This window comes from Bos taurus, chromosome 7 (assembly GCF_002263795.3).
Source record: "Bos taurus isolate L1 Dominette 01449 registration number 42190680 breed Hereford chromosome 7, ARS-UCD2.0, whole genome shotgun sequence".
Taxonomy (NCBI): domain Eukaryota; kingdom Metazoa; phylum Chordata; class Mammalia; order Artiodactyla; family Bovidae; genus Bos; species Bos taurus.
In genome coordinates this window covers 58839069-58854521 of record NC_037334.1, presented here as the reverse complement: position 1 = coordinate 58854521, position 15453 = coordinate 58839069, and the positions used below count along the sequence as shown (strand labels likewise).

The 15453-nt window shown below is 38.6% G+C and overlaps 1 protein-coding gene across 3 annotated transcripts in view; it reads left to right on the top strand.

Annotated features, from left to right (window-relative positions):
- JAKMIP2 (janus kinase and microtubule interacting protein 2) overlaps positions 1–15453 on the top strand; it is a 195370-nt gene that overhangs the window by 152049 nt on the left and 27868 nt on the right. For 2 of the 3 annotated variants that reach the window (XM_005209591.5, NM_001075897.2), the window contains 7 exon segments: positions 1681–1764; positions 2441–2503; positions 5007–5105; positions 6310–6408; positions 8521–8574; positions 9646–9711; positions 12933–13001. In XM_005209591.5, coding sequence (XP_005209648.1) covers positions 1681–1764; positions 2441–2503; positions 5007–5105; positions 6310–6408; positions 8521–8574; positions 9646–9711; positions 12933–13001 — 534 coding nt within the window. 3 annotated transcript variants of the gene reach the window in all.

Below are 15453 nucleotides of genomic sequence, written 5' to 3'. Positions count from 1 at the left end.
CACGACTGAAGCAACTTAGCAGCAGCAGCAGCAGCAGGATACGAACCTAGTCCTCACCTAGTCCTCAGTCATCACCAGCATGCCATAACTGCCTCATATGCTAGTTTACATGGGTCAAAAATGAATGTGACTATCCAGTGATTTTATCTTACTTCCTTATTAGAAGGTCTACAGTGTACTGAGAAGTGCTGTAGGAACTATGTTAAGTTGGTTAGTGGAAAAGGATAGATATTATAACTATATATGTTTAAATGGTAGCATTCATACATACATACATGCACATACACATACCTAAAAGAGCAAACTTTTTTTTTTAACCCATGGTGAACTGAAATAAACAGATCAGCAGTCATTAGGAAAGGGGGTGTATGTGCTTTCATGTCTATGCCCTAATACTGTAAGAGTTGTGGATTCTTCTATTAGTATTTACTACCCATTCTTATGAGCATAGGACTGGTCAATGAAAATAATAGCATATGCCTTGTTTTTTGGAGAGGTGATGATGTAGAAACCAGTTCTCTCTTTAGTCTCACTCTCCCATCAAAATACAGGTTTAGAAATGTTTATGGCCATTAGAGTAAGAAAACTTACTATTCTGAGCAAAATAGTCTAAAACAAATCAACATGTGGGAAAAAGAGTAATAAATTCAAAGAAAATAGAAATACAAAAATAGTCAATATAGATGAAAAAGTTATCAGTGAAAACAGAAGACAGTCGTTTCAATACAAGAAATAAATAGGTTAAAGTTAACATAATTATTAGTTAAAATAATTCATTCAAAGTTAAAATAATTCTTAGCAAGCTAAGTTTCAAATTTTTAACCTGATAAAGGTAAATATAATATTTAACAGTTCAAAGAAATATTCTCCTCACAGTGAACAATAAGAAAATAATCCTTACCATCGCTGATTTTGTTCAACTTTGTACCAAAGGACCTATCCATATCATAAGACAACGAAAAAAAAAAAAAATGTGTATGGCCAGAAAATAAAAACAGATAATAGGATCATATAGAGAGAGAATAGAAGAGAATCTAAAAAATAACTATACTAAATGAAATAAGGTCATTCCATACAAATCAGTGTCCCAAACTGCTGATGTGCATGCATATGCACACACATATCACACACACACATCACACACACACATCGCACACACACATACACACACCGCACACACACATACACACACACAAAGCACATGATAGATACATACATAAATAAATACTTACACAGATTTGGATTTAGACTTACATATAAGGCACAAAATTGGCTTTGAAAGGTTTTGGAGAGGCAAACAGGAGAAGACTTTCCAGAAGGGCCCTTGTTCAAAGAAAGAAAGAAATGGAGAGGTTCAAGGCATATTTAGGAAACAAGGAGATCACTAGGCGGTAAGGAGTGGACCCTGCACTGATGAATGGTGGGGAAAGATTGGAAATAGAAGACCAGTTCTCGAATCCCAAACTAAAGTTTGAATTTTAACCTGATGGTAAAGGGAGCCACTGAAAGTTATATGCAGAGAATTTAGAATGTAAAAAGAGATTTTAAAGTTTCTTCAATGGTAGAAAATTATTTTTTCTTCTCTCTCACTTGTTGAGTTCTAATCAGGGAACATGATGGGAAGAAAAAATGTAGAACTACCATTTTACTTACTGAGTTCTGGAATTTTGATTTCGCTAGGCTCAAGAACAACTCCAGGCCGAGGTGCTAAGGTATAAAGCCAAAATAGAAGATCTGGAAGCGACTCTGGCTCAGAAAGGGCAGGTAGGCATTTGGTTGCTCGCACTTCTGCAGATGCAGACGATTCAATCTGACCTTCCACTAGATCACCCTGTGCCCATTCAGGACACGGCTTGGCTCTCCACAGTGATCTTCTCAAACTGTGTCCGAATGTTGAGCTCTCTGTTTCTGTCCCTGGTGTTTTGCTGGCCAGAGTGTGAACCCAGCTACGAGAGCGAATGAGGCTGGGCAAGAGAGAGAATGCCCAAGGAAGAGGAGCACTGCACACTTAGCCTAGAGTGATCATGAACTGCTAAGACCAAGACCCACCCCTCAAGCTGCATTCTTTGCCTCTATGCTACATTGATGGTTCTGCATTTTAATGTTTTCCATCCATATGTATCTAGCCTGTGTGCATTCTGACCCCTTTCACTTTTTGCCTGTGTGGTCACTTCTGAGTCCCCAGAAGGCTGGTCCTGGATTATTCAGACTGAAAAAGATAGGGTTAGCGAGTGACAGTGTAAAGGGGGTTAAATTTTCCTGGCAACTTTGGCCCCAACATCTTAGAATGAGGAGCTGGCTGGGGTGAGTGACATTTACCAGTCGCTGGCAGGCAAACAAACCGGGTGGAGAGAAGACAGCTCTGGCAAAGTGGTTTGACGACACATGCTCTTTCGTGCCACTCTGAAATGCTGACTGCGCGATATTCTTTGTCAAACAGGATTCACACTGGGTAGAAGATAAACAACTTTTCATTAAGAGAAACCAGGAGCTTTTAGAAAAGGTATGTGGGGCGCAACACCCTAATGGGGCAGAGGAGAGACTGATGAGAGATCCAGGAGCAGCAGGGGGTCCTCTCAGGAGTGGCACGGGGCTAGGGGACGGGGAGGCTTTTCCGGCTGTGCTCCCCTCTGCTGCGTGCCCAACCGCATCTCTGTCACTGCCATCACCATCAGTTGAGTGGCCCGTGGTGTGCATGGCTCTGTGCTGGGCATTGTGCCGACTTGAAAGATGTGATCCCTGAAACCTATTGATTTGTTGCATATATATATACTGTATTTACTGTACATATATATATAGCCATACGCACACACATCCTATGTGGTTGTCCATCTACAAGAACACTTATGAAAAGGACTGATGATTTTGTACAAGGAAGTGACTCCAAGACATGCTACAGCCTAGCATTGACTGGGTTCTCACTGTTAATTTTTTGCTAATCTTGGCTGCCTATTTATGTATTTATTTTATGAAAGAACATTTCAAAAGATACATCCAAAGCACAAAGGAGCATGTCCCGAAGGTTGTTCAACAAATCAAGTTACAGAGGCATGGTTTTGGCCCAATAGATAGAATTAATTTGGGTTAGCTGAATGTAGGCTTTTGATTTGGGGCAGTGAAATACAACAGAGATCATTTTCCATTCAAACATGGCTTTTCCTTTGGTATTAACATTTGCCTTTAATTACATGAAATGATTGCAAAATAATCTTATATTATTCTTGACAAAAAGAGAAAGACCATGTGAGTAAGGGAAGTAATTCTGAAGGGGGACGCAGAGTTATGTAAAAATTATTTTAGAATTCTTTCTACCAATATTCACTGGCCTTGACAAGTAATAAAAATGAACTGCAACACCCTGGTAAGCATGGAAAGGGAAAGACGATGGTTGTCCTTCCTTCCCGCTGGTCGTGTCTCACTTTCTGCATGATGAGAGACAGAGCTGATGTATAGAAGCAGGTTAGGTATTCCAGGATTGAGGATTGGTACTCTCAGAAAGGTTAATGATCCCTGTAAAGAAACTTTATGGACACTGGCCCTAGTTTCTGAATTGCATGCGGCCACCTGTGAACCATTAATATGATGACTGGTGCTACGCACCAGATCCAGGAATTTCCCCAAATATCCCATCTCTGATCTCAATCCAAGGCTCTAGGAAATAGTCGACTTATAAAAACTTTCAAACATTTACTAAACCACAAAAATCTAGTGTAAAAAACTTGGTTGACTACATAAATTAATGTCATATAGTATCTCACTTCCCCCTATATTTATTTTTCTATATCAGGAGGCTAAGTGAAAAGAGAATTTTAGTAGTCTCTGAGATGCCCAGTAGTAAGTGTTATCACACTGTTTATCATCTAAAAAAAATAACTCCCATTATGTCTGTCTGATTTCCTTTAGTCTATAAAGGAAATTTTTGAGCCCAGCCTTCTAAGAGTATAAGAAAACCAAAGCGACAATAAAACTAAACACTCTACTTCAGGTGTTTACACTTGAGAAAGTAAGATTTACTCTAGGTTAAAAAGCCCTTGATTTTTTATTTCCAAATTCAAAATTTTAAACAGTTAGTGTACAGAAAGCCCACTCACACAGCTAATATTGAAGGCAGCGCCAAACCGATTGCAGACCATGGCAGTGTTCTGATGCCTTGTGGACATGGGTTCTGTGTATATATACAGTATATATACAGGGCAAGGCAGCTTTGTACACAACAAAGTGAATGGCATACTTCATCAGGTTATACTAGACACCCTACGGAAAACCCTATGGGAAAACAGAACGGAGAGGTGTCATTTTGGATTGAGGAGCCAGGGGAAGCCTCTTATGGTAGGAGATGTCATGGAAGTGTAGGATTTCCTCACATAGAAAAGGAAATGGGAGAGCCCTTTTCAGGCTGAGATGAGCCGACAGAGCTCCTGGAGTAATCAGAATATACGGTAGATCTGGGTTTCTAGATCCAAGTGCATGTAATCGCATGTGAGTGAGTGTGTGTATGTATGTAGACATGACAGTGATAACACCTAAATATGATGAGCAGATTATTAAAGTTTTTATTTCCATATTGAGACTTTGGCTTTACTCTGAAGGTAACTAGAATTCAACAAAGTTTTGTGTAGGATCAGAGCTGTCTTATAAAAAATATTTCTTCAGCAACTTGTAACTCCAGAAATAAGAGGTGTCAGTCTCCATTGTTTGCACCATGTAATCTAGTTCTTGGACACGTCCCTGACCACGTGGGACAGATACGTTTTTCACAGGGTCCCTAGACTTGATCTCAATGAGTGGAGTATCCTCCAGCATTTTCCTTTATGACCCAAACAGTTCAACCAAAGGATAACTAGAAGGAAAGCCAAAGATTTATTTTATTCATATGTACTTGGGATTTTTTCTTCATGATTTAGATGATTTATTCACTGAGTAAATGAATGCTGTCCATGCTTGCTTTGCAAAGTTGTAGATGCTTTTTTGCAATGTCCACCTAACTTGAGGATTTACTTTATTAGATAGAAAAACAAGAGGCAGAAAATCACCGGCTCCAACAGGAACTACAGGATGCCAGAGACCAGAATGAGCTGCTGGAGTTTCGAAACCTAGAACTAGAAGTAAGGAAATGATGATGATGATAAAAATAATCATAACAATTAACATACACTGATCCCACTCTATGTGTGAGGTGCCGAATTAAGCATTTCAGATACATACACTCACTGGACCTCACAGCCACAACCAAGATTTGACTGAGGAGGCAACTGAGGTTAAGTAACTTGTCCAACTCCTGTGACTAGTCAGTGGTGAAACATTGATGCAACTCAGAATTGTCTGCCCAGATACTGTACTTTACAACATGGTTGCCTTTATGAATAAGACTAACGAATAATTTTTAAATAGTCTAAGTAGATTTCAAACTTCATAAATATTTCATTTCTTTTACATAATCATTTCCATCCTCCATTGAATCCTGACTCAGAAAATTTTCTTTTATATATTTCAAATTAAATTTCAAAATGTACTATATACAAAAGTATTTTATTGTTAGACTCTTGAATTTGTAAGTAAACTTTTTATTCTGTAATGCATTATGCAAAAGGCTAAGAAGCAAGGTAATTTGTTTTAGGAAATACTCTGGTTAACCTAAGTTTCAGAGTCTATATTTTTAAAGTAAAACATAATCAAATCAGATTCTGATTGTATCATGCAGAATCTGGCTTAGGGTCTGGTTGAAGTATGCTGATATGTAAAGGATAAGAAAATTTCCCATTTGATTTCTTTGTTATTTTGCCAGCAATTTCTTCTTGAAGATATTTCACATTAGGTTTGAATAATATCAAACATTAGGTTTGAATAGAGTTTGCAGTTGGTATGCTTCAGTGAAGAAGTCATTTTGGTAGCCCACTTATCTTACTCATCAACCTTAAGTGAACTGAATATGCAAAAGGACCCTGAGCTGCCATAAAGCTTCATGGTCAGAAGAAGATTCTTTGTGACACCTGAAAGCTCTAAATATTCATACAGTTTAAAATGGAACTCTACTTCCCACATTTCCCTGATCAAAAAATTTGCAAACCTGGATGACACGGTGATAAATTCTTCTCCTATAACTCTCCATTGACTAATCAGTTCTTTTCCATTACATTCAAGCATGAACATCTTGAGTTCAATTTCCTTTTTTTTATTTTTTTGCCAAATGGCATATTGATAAACTGCTGAATTAGCGTAGAGAACACAGACAACTGGTTTAGTGATTAATCAGTTGTTGCTTTTTTTTTTTTTTTTTCAATTCCTATATATTCTTCACTGTATTTCAAGGAAAGAGAGAGACGATCCCCTCCATTTAATCTGCAAATTCACCCATTCTCAGATGGTGTGAGTGCTCTCCAGATCTACTGTATGAAGGAAGGTGTCAAGGTAGGCAGATGTTTCCTTGTGTGTGTTGTAGACAGTAGACGATCTGGGAACTGGAAAAGGGGAGGTTGCTGGTCACCGTTTGGTCTTTCAGTCACTGGGTGTCATTTTGATACAAACCATGTAGGAACTGAAAATAGTCACATCTATGGGAGAATTAATAGAATGTACACAAATAAATGTGTGACAGATATATGCACAGTAACAGCAAAAAAAAAAAAAATAGGAAGCAATGATTATTTTAAAAAGAGTGATATAGAATCAAAATATGTGTAAAGATAATTACCCTTGATCATCTAGAGGAAATATTAAATAAATTTCAGTGCTTGAATAAACATATTTCAAGGATGTCAGATAAAAAGGTATTTGTTGTGCTGTTCTGATGGCTGTGGAATTCATTATCTTGGAATTTCAGTATTAGAAGAAATCTAGAAATCATCTCACCACCGTCTCTTTTGCTGTGAGTGTTTTAGGTAGGATTTCCCTTTTGGGTTTCCCTGGTGGTTCAGACAGTAAAGAATGTGCCTGCAATGCAGGAAACCCAAGTTTGATCCCTGGGTGGGAAGATCCCTCAGAGAAGGGACTGACTACCCACTCCAGTATTCTTGCCTGGGAAATCCCACTGACAGAGGAGCCTGGCAGGCTACAATCCATGGGGGGTCACAAAGAGTCAGACACAACTGAGCAACTGACACACTCCCTTTTGGAAGGCTTTAGGGATTATAACATGCTGTTCACTTAGACATAGTACATAATTTTATTTTTAATGATATTGGAATACATTTTAAATGTTAAGGTCTAGCGGAAGTGGCTCCGTCTCCTGGAAAATATATTGTCCTTGCATGTGACAAAATCACGTAGCAGCTGTCTGTTCCAGATGTAAGGCTAGGAATCCTCCTGCTCGTGCCTTCTGCATGGCCCCTCCTGCTCCCACTCTGACTGCCAAATATACCTGCTTTAGTTGCCTTCTTTTTACCTCTGAGACTGAGCTAGACTTTCGTATTTCTGTGGATAGGGATCTGATATACTGTTATCTATGGGCTTCCCAGGTGGGGCTAGTAGTAAAGAACCCGCCTGCCAATGCAGGAGACTTTAAGAGACTTGGATTTGATCCCTAGGTTGGGAAGATCCCCTGGAGGAGGGCAACCCACTCCAGTACTCTTGCCTGGAGAATCCATGCACAGAGGAGCCTGGAAGCCTTCGGTCTAAGGGTCGCAAAGAGTCGGACACAACTGAAGTGACTTAGCACACACACACACATACAGTTATCTGAACATAAGTGAGAGGAGAAAGTGATACTAATGAGGAAATCGGGTAGAAAATTGTGCTTCCTTGACTTCCATCATAAACCATTCTCATGTTGTTTAAACTTCTGGCCTTCCTGGGCTACATGAAGATTTGTAAACCAAAGCAGTTTTTTGATTCAACTCTAAATGAGAAGCACTTCACCTGTCTTTTCCTTAGATGTTTTGTTTTTAAATAAATCACAGACAACCTAATCCAACGTATGTAATTTATACCCAACAGCACTTTAAATGGTGCAGTTGCTTCAAACTGACTGGGGTGAAGCGATATAATAAAAATAAGCTGTTTCCCATAAATGGAATCAATACTAAATACCCCAAAAATGAAACTGCACTATAGTTTTCTATGCAGCTGTCAAAATCTCAAGCAGGTCAGATCCCATGAATTAGAGTGAAATTGGCTGGTTATTTAAATTTATTACTGTTACTTTTCTTTATACTTGAAATCTATCAGAGTTGGAACAAATTTTCAATAATCATGAGAAAAAAATTTACTGAGAAAATTTGGAGTTCTTATACATCCTAGACCCTTTTATATACAGTCTCTTTATCCTCAAATCAGCCTGTGAAGGAGGAATTTATTATCTCCATTTTGCAATGGGCGGAATTGAAAATGCATTGTTAAGTTTTGCCAGGTTCACACAGCTCATAAGAAGCAGAGTGGAAATGTAAAACCAGTTGTGACTGATTGAAAACAGCTCAAGGAGGTACAGGTCTTAAAATGTCCTCTCTCCTTTAAGGTTAGGGCACTGATAGAATGGTTAAGCCACTGTTGCACCTTTGACTTGAATGCAACTCCTTGATTTTGCAGGATGTGAATATCCCTGATCTCATAAAGCAGCTTGATATCTTGGGTGATAATGGGGTAAGTAATGAATAAAGTGCAGTAGAAATATGAATTTGTCTAAAGAGAAGCAAGAAATACTTGCCAATGCATCATGTGTAAAATAAGAGCAAGTGAAGAGAACTCTACTCAGTAATTTGTAATAACCTAAAAGGGAAAAGAATCTGAAAAAGAATATATATGTGTATAACTAAATCACTGTACTGTGGACCTGAAACTAACACAACATTGTAAATTGACTATACCTGAAACACATACATACTTACATATGTACCTAAATTGAAACAAACTTAAAAAAAAAATGAGAAATGAGACTCCAGGTTCGCTTAAGCTTACGCATTCTGGAAGAGAATCAACAATTTATCAGATCACTCAGTTTAAGGATTATAAGGGTCTCTGCAAGGTAGTGGCAGAAGTGGGAACGCAGAAGGTGCTTTTCTTGGGCAGGTTTCAGGTTGGCATGCTGACAACATCAGTGGTGATTAAAGCTAATTACCTTCTAACTGTTGCTGGGAGGCATCCGGCATAAAATTAATCAGTCATGCAGTTGCAAATACTGCTAAATAGTAGGGTTGGTGGCAGACCCATAAAAATGGACCAGGAAACTATAATCCTTTCTCTTTCTGAAACACCTTCCTGACAGGGTCAAGGCATATTAATTCAGTGGGAGGACCATTCATTGAAATACTCAATGAATGACACATGCAGGTTGAAATAGTCATGCTATTTTTTTCCCTTGAAAAATTATCAAAGCAGAGAACAAAATCAATTAAATCATATCAAACTGCTCTGAAGAGATTACTTTTTATTTCATTTTGGTTTCTGCTTTTCTTATGACTGTTAATGAAGTGTGTTTACAGTGAAACATAAAATCAAATCAGGACTAGAGAGATATAAAAGCATCACATTTAATGTACTTTTTACAGGTTTTGAATGAACTCTTTGTTAGGAATTATTACTAAATAGAATAGACTGTTTGTGAATGTTCCATGCATCTATATGTGGCAGGCAAGTTAGGTAATATTTTCTAACAGTGTAAATGTCAAAAGTGTCTTCAGCTTATTTTCTTTCTCTCCCCTTCACCCCGCACAGAATTTAAGAAATGAAGAGCAAGTGGCTATAATTCAGGCCAGCACTGTGCTGTCCCTGGCAGAAAAGGTAATAAATTGTACTAACATTCAAATCATCTCAATGTCTGACTTAAAACCTGGGGTTGAAGGACATTCTCTTTGCCCCTGATTTTGCATTATTGAATACCTAATAAATATTATATTCTTAACCCAGCTAGAATGAGAATAAACAAAATAAGAGTCTACACACTGATTTGGGGTGGGTACTTTGAAGCCTCTTAAAAATATGTGAAAATGCAAAACCTGATTTACATTACTGAAGCCATTGTTTTACCAAGCTGGGAAACCAATAATGAAGAAGTTTTTGTTAAGAGGTGGAAAACTGGAGTAGCGTGGCTCTTTCTACGGGTTTTTCCTTGGATGTGTACATAACCAGTTCCAACTGATTTTGTAACTTGGTGGTGGCTCCCTGCAGCCTCATTCAGAAAACGTTAACTTGGGGACTGTCAGAAGGGCAACCCTGAGCGTTCTCTCGCCCCCTTGTGTTTAAATCTGGTAAATGCAAGGGAGAGAAAAAGGAAAGAGCCAAGTGAAGAAGCCTGGTAATTGGCTGTACTCGGGGTGCCTTGAAAATTGGCACATAGTTAACTGGTGCACACAGTTGGATAAAGTGAGAACTGTCATATAAGTTCCTTGAGATTTTTTTTTTAATTTCATAAATGCATAAAAATCATGTTGTAAATTAAATGAAACCATGAGCAAGCATTCACCTTGCTCCAATCTAGTTACTCAAACAAAGTAATGACATCAAGAAAAAAATGGCAGAGGTAGAAAGATTTCTATAACATAAAAAGATACTTAAGAAATATTGAAACGATCCTTTTTTACATCTTGATTCAAGCAAACCAAGTGTGAAAAAAGCAACATTTTGCTGAAAACTAGGGAAGTTTTAATATGGACCAGGTATCAGATGATAAAAGGAATTAACGTTAAGTTTGCAGTGTGGAAATGGCCTTGTGGTTGTCTTCTTTTTTAAGACCTGAAGTGTTTGGAATACATCCTGAAGTATTTCATGGGAAATATCTGGAATTTGTTCTTTAACTCTGTCTACCTATACATATTTCTACCCCTTGGTCCTTTCCACGATTGGTTTTGTCAAGCTTTCCCTTCTTCCCTTTTTTACCTTTGTCTGGCTAAATATTAATCATCAGACCCTCCCATACGTGGGGAAGCCTTCCTACTCACCCAAGTCTAGTTAGGTCTTCTTTCTCTGTGTTCCTACGTGACCTGTGCTTCTGTTACCCTAGATTTTCACAACTATAACACAAACACCTTTTTTCTTTTTCTTTTAACTTATGCTGTTGTTCACTAGATTATGAGTTCCATGAGGGCAACTCTGGATTCTGTTTTCCACTCTTTGTTTTCCTGGTTTTCCAGCCCAGCATATTTAGTAAGAGATCAATCAGCATTTACTGAATGAGTGAATTCATGAAGACACTGTTCCAGTGATACAATAATGAAGAAAACACAGTCTTACCACCAGTTCTGCTACATTTATTTGGCAGTGATAGCCAGAGCATTTCATCCAGTTGGGGTTGTAAAGGGCTTTTCTTTATTGAAAGAAAAGTCACTTTAGGACTGCAAAGAAAACTTGGGGAAGTTTCTATGAAAGGCAGAGACTTCTTCATTTGACAGTTCTCTTAAAAACATGATGTACAAGAGAATTTGTTTCTCAATGGTAAGTGGGCAGCAAGCCAGAGGGAGCATTTTAATAAAACTGGGTGGTACACAATTGCAATATGAGGCTGTGTACAAGGAACCCATGACTTTGGACTGAAATTTGTTTCATGAGGGAAGTTCTGCGTATGTTGAAGAGCTGAGAGACTAGCATCTCTCCAGTCTCCATGTCTTTTTGTATTTCCCCATGTTCCTTACAGCCAAACAGCTGTTAGTGGTAACCCTTGTGAATATCAAGGCTTTAATATATAGAAAAATGTTCAGTACACCACATAATTTATCACAAATAAACCAAGAAAAATAGCGAGTAGTGATGCAAATTTCTAACAGTACAGAAGTACAAAAATGAATGTTAACCAAAAAAAAACTAGAATCCTGTTGAGTACCTAGTAGATGCAATACACTGTGAATAGGGGCTTATGGTTAATTACCTTCTTTACTCTTCACATTATTATTAATCCCATTTCACAGATAAGAAAGTTGAGACTAAGAGTTACCAGGTAATGTTTCAAGCCCACACAGCTGTGAAAAGCTAAGATTGGGATTAGACCCAAGGTAGCTGGGAAAGATTTGAAGGCAGGAGGAGAAGGGGATGACAGTGAATGAGATGGTTAGATGGCATCGCCAACTCAATGGACATGAGTTTGAGCAAACTCCCGGGAGATGGTAAAGGACAGAGAGGCCGACAGGGAGGCCCAGCAGTTCATGGGGTTGCAAAGAGTCTGTCATGACTTAGCGACTGCGAAACAACAAAGTTGATCTCTAGGACCCACACACTTAACTATTTTGCCTGGTTGCCTCCCGGGGGGATAAGCTGTTGGTGAACTTCGTAAAGACCCATTATAATAATTTATTCTCTGAAACCATATATGTGGTAGGCTCACACTATATTATTCGAAGTCTGAATTTATTCAGGGTGTTGATCAGTGCTAATATTAATGCCATCTAATGTTTATGTTCTAATACTTAGAACAATATATTCTAAGTATTAAGAAAGTAAATTCTCTGTGTGATTTAAAATGTGTCTCTACTCAACAAAATGATTCTTCAACCTGTAGCTGTGATCAGTTTCATATACTGAAAAACTGCCATTTCTCCATCTCACCTGTTGTGCTTTCTTTCCTTGTGCTCCCTCCAGTCGTGGAGAATTAGACGTACCTTCAGCTTGGAACTTGCCCCTCACTTTTGCCTGGTCATCTCTGACTCATTTTTTACACTTCAGTGCAATGTCACTTCCAAGAAAGCCTCTCATGGCAATCTCCAATGAGGGCAGATTCTGTGTTTCTTATTCACCCTCACATCCCTGGTACCTAGCGCACTGCCTGACACATGGTGGATAACAATGAAGGCATTTGTTGAATGAATAGTGAATGAATGAGGGGAAAATTATAAACTTGCTTCTGAGCTAAGAGATAAAATGCACCAAGATAAAATGCACTTAGTAGATAGACTAAGAACTTCAGTTCTGAGTCTACTTTCTGAGATAGCAGAAAAAACAGCAGCTCAGGAGATAGTACCATCTAGACCACATCAAGCAGTCATGTCAAACCCTGTGTCTGCTTCACTCCATAGTGGATCCAGCAAATTGAAGGAGCAGAGGCTGCCCTGCACCAGAAAATGATGGAATTGGAAAGTGACATGGTAAGTAAAGATGAGGTATCATAAAAACAAAGAATAATTGAAATACCCCTCAATTTCAAGCTATGTTCTCTAAAAATGTCACATTGTAATTTTGTAGTATTTCCAAAACTAATGCTGAAGAAAATCCAGTTAGATGTTTTTTTCCTTAGGCTAAATAATTTTTCTACCATATATAATTATAGTAAACATTACAGAAATTATGGGTATGACTTTGGTATTAAAAATCTCCAAGCCATCTCGCTCCCGTTAAGATGGCTGCTACTAAAAATAAAACAAAATGGTAACATACAATGATGAAGATGTGGAGAAATTGGAGCCCTGTGCAATATTGCTGGGAGTATAAAATGGTACAGCTGCTATGAAAAGCAGTATGCTTAGTGATTGCTCAAAAAATTCAAAATGGAATTACCATGTGACACGGCAACACCACTTCTGGGTATATACCCATAATAATTGAAAGTGGGCTCTTGAAGAGATTTTTGTGTTCAAAAGCAGCATTATTCGCTATAACTTAAACATGGAAGCAACCCAAGTGTCTGTATCAGTGGATGAAGGGATAAGCAAAATGTGGTATATACATCCATGGGATATTATTCAGCCTTTAAAAAGGAAGGACATTCTCCTACATGCTACACCATGACTGAACTTTGAGGACATACGCTAAGTGAAATAAGTCAATCACACAAAGACGGCTGCTGTGTGATTCTACTTACATAAAGTACCTGGAGTAGTCTAATTCATAGAAACAGAAGACACAATAATGGTTGTCAGGAGCTAAGAGGAAGAAACGGGCACTTGTTTAATAGGTACAGAGTTTCAATGTTGCAGATAAAACGAATCCTGGAGCTTGGTCTCATAACCTTGTGAATATACTTAACACTACTGAACTGCACACTTAGAATGGTTATGATTATAGAATTTATATTATATGTATTTTGCCACAGTTAACTTTTGTTTAAATCACCCAGCCTGGGAATTGGTCCTTATTAACATAGAGCAATGCATAGAATTTTATAATAGTACCGTCATTACTGCTGTCACTATTACTAAAAAACAGGCAGTGATTCCTGTTAGGTTGGAAGATCTTATAGTAAAAACAACTTGAATTTCTATAGCATGTGACAGCTTGCAAATTTGTAAAATTTGCTGATATTTTACACAGAACTTACATTTTACCAACCGGTTAGGCTCTAAAGTCTAACGGTTTAACAAGCACTGTCTATATTCAAAATACCCTTGAACACTTTAAATACAAAAATTTTAATTAGGCAATCAGATTGTTACAGGCACTGTTCTAGGCACTGGAGCTCAGATGTAATCAGCTGGAAGTCAACAGCAAAACTGCATGCAGACATATGCTCTCTCGAAATCAATGCAGAACTTGTGTGGTGGTGCAGTGGATAAGAATCCCTGCCAATGCAGAGGACCCAGGTTTGATCCCTGCTCCAGGAACACTACACATACTGCTGAGCAAGTAAGCCCACGTGCCACGACTACTGAGCCTGTGCTCTGGAGTCCAAGAGCCGCAGCTGCCGAAGCCCGTGTGCCCTAGAGCCTATGCTCCGCAACAAGAGAAGCCACCTCAATGAGAAGCCCATGTACCACAACGAAGAGTAGCCCCCGCTCACCGCAACTAGAGAAAGTCAAGGTGACCCAGCAACAAAGACCCAGCACACCCAAAAATAAAAAATAAAAACAGGAAAAAAAAAAGTTGGTGCAGTCAAGTTTACCTTCAGCATTGGAAGAGACCCTTGTTCCTTGTTAAGCATACAAAGAAAGAATTAACTTGTGCTTAGGGCTATGTTCTGTACAAGGATATATTTTTTAATGCAAATGACAGGATACTTGAAATATGAGAACCACACAGAAACTGAGGACAAGCAAGGTAACATCACTTTACATCTCCTGGATCACCCTGGCTTTATAGCAAGAGCAGACACTCACTCATTAAGTAGCAGTGTGGGTGGAATCGCTCCCACTCTCTGAATTACTATCTAGCTTTGCGTTTGCTAATGATAGTTGAGTTTGAATAAATTAAGTTTCTTCTTATACAACTCTGCTCTATTACATTTCATAACATTCTTTTAAAAATATACTATCATAGTATATTTACACAGATATGCTTATCAGTTAGCATCTATAGCATTTATCTTGGAGAAGGCAATAGCAATCCACTCCAGTACTCTTGCCTAGAAAATCCCATAGGCGGAGGAGCCTGGTAGGCTGCAGTCCATAGGGTCGAGAAGAGTTGGAGACGACTGAGTGACTTCCCTTTCCCTTTTCCCTTTCATGCATTGGAGAAGGAAATGGCAAGCCACTCCAGTGTTCTTGCCTGGAGAATCCCAGGGACGGGGGAGCCTGGTGGGCTGCCGTCTATGGAGTCACACAGAGTCAGACACGACTGAAGTGACTTAGCAGCATCAGCAGCATAGCATTTATCTTGTCAAAAATC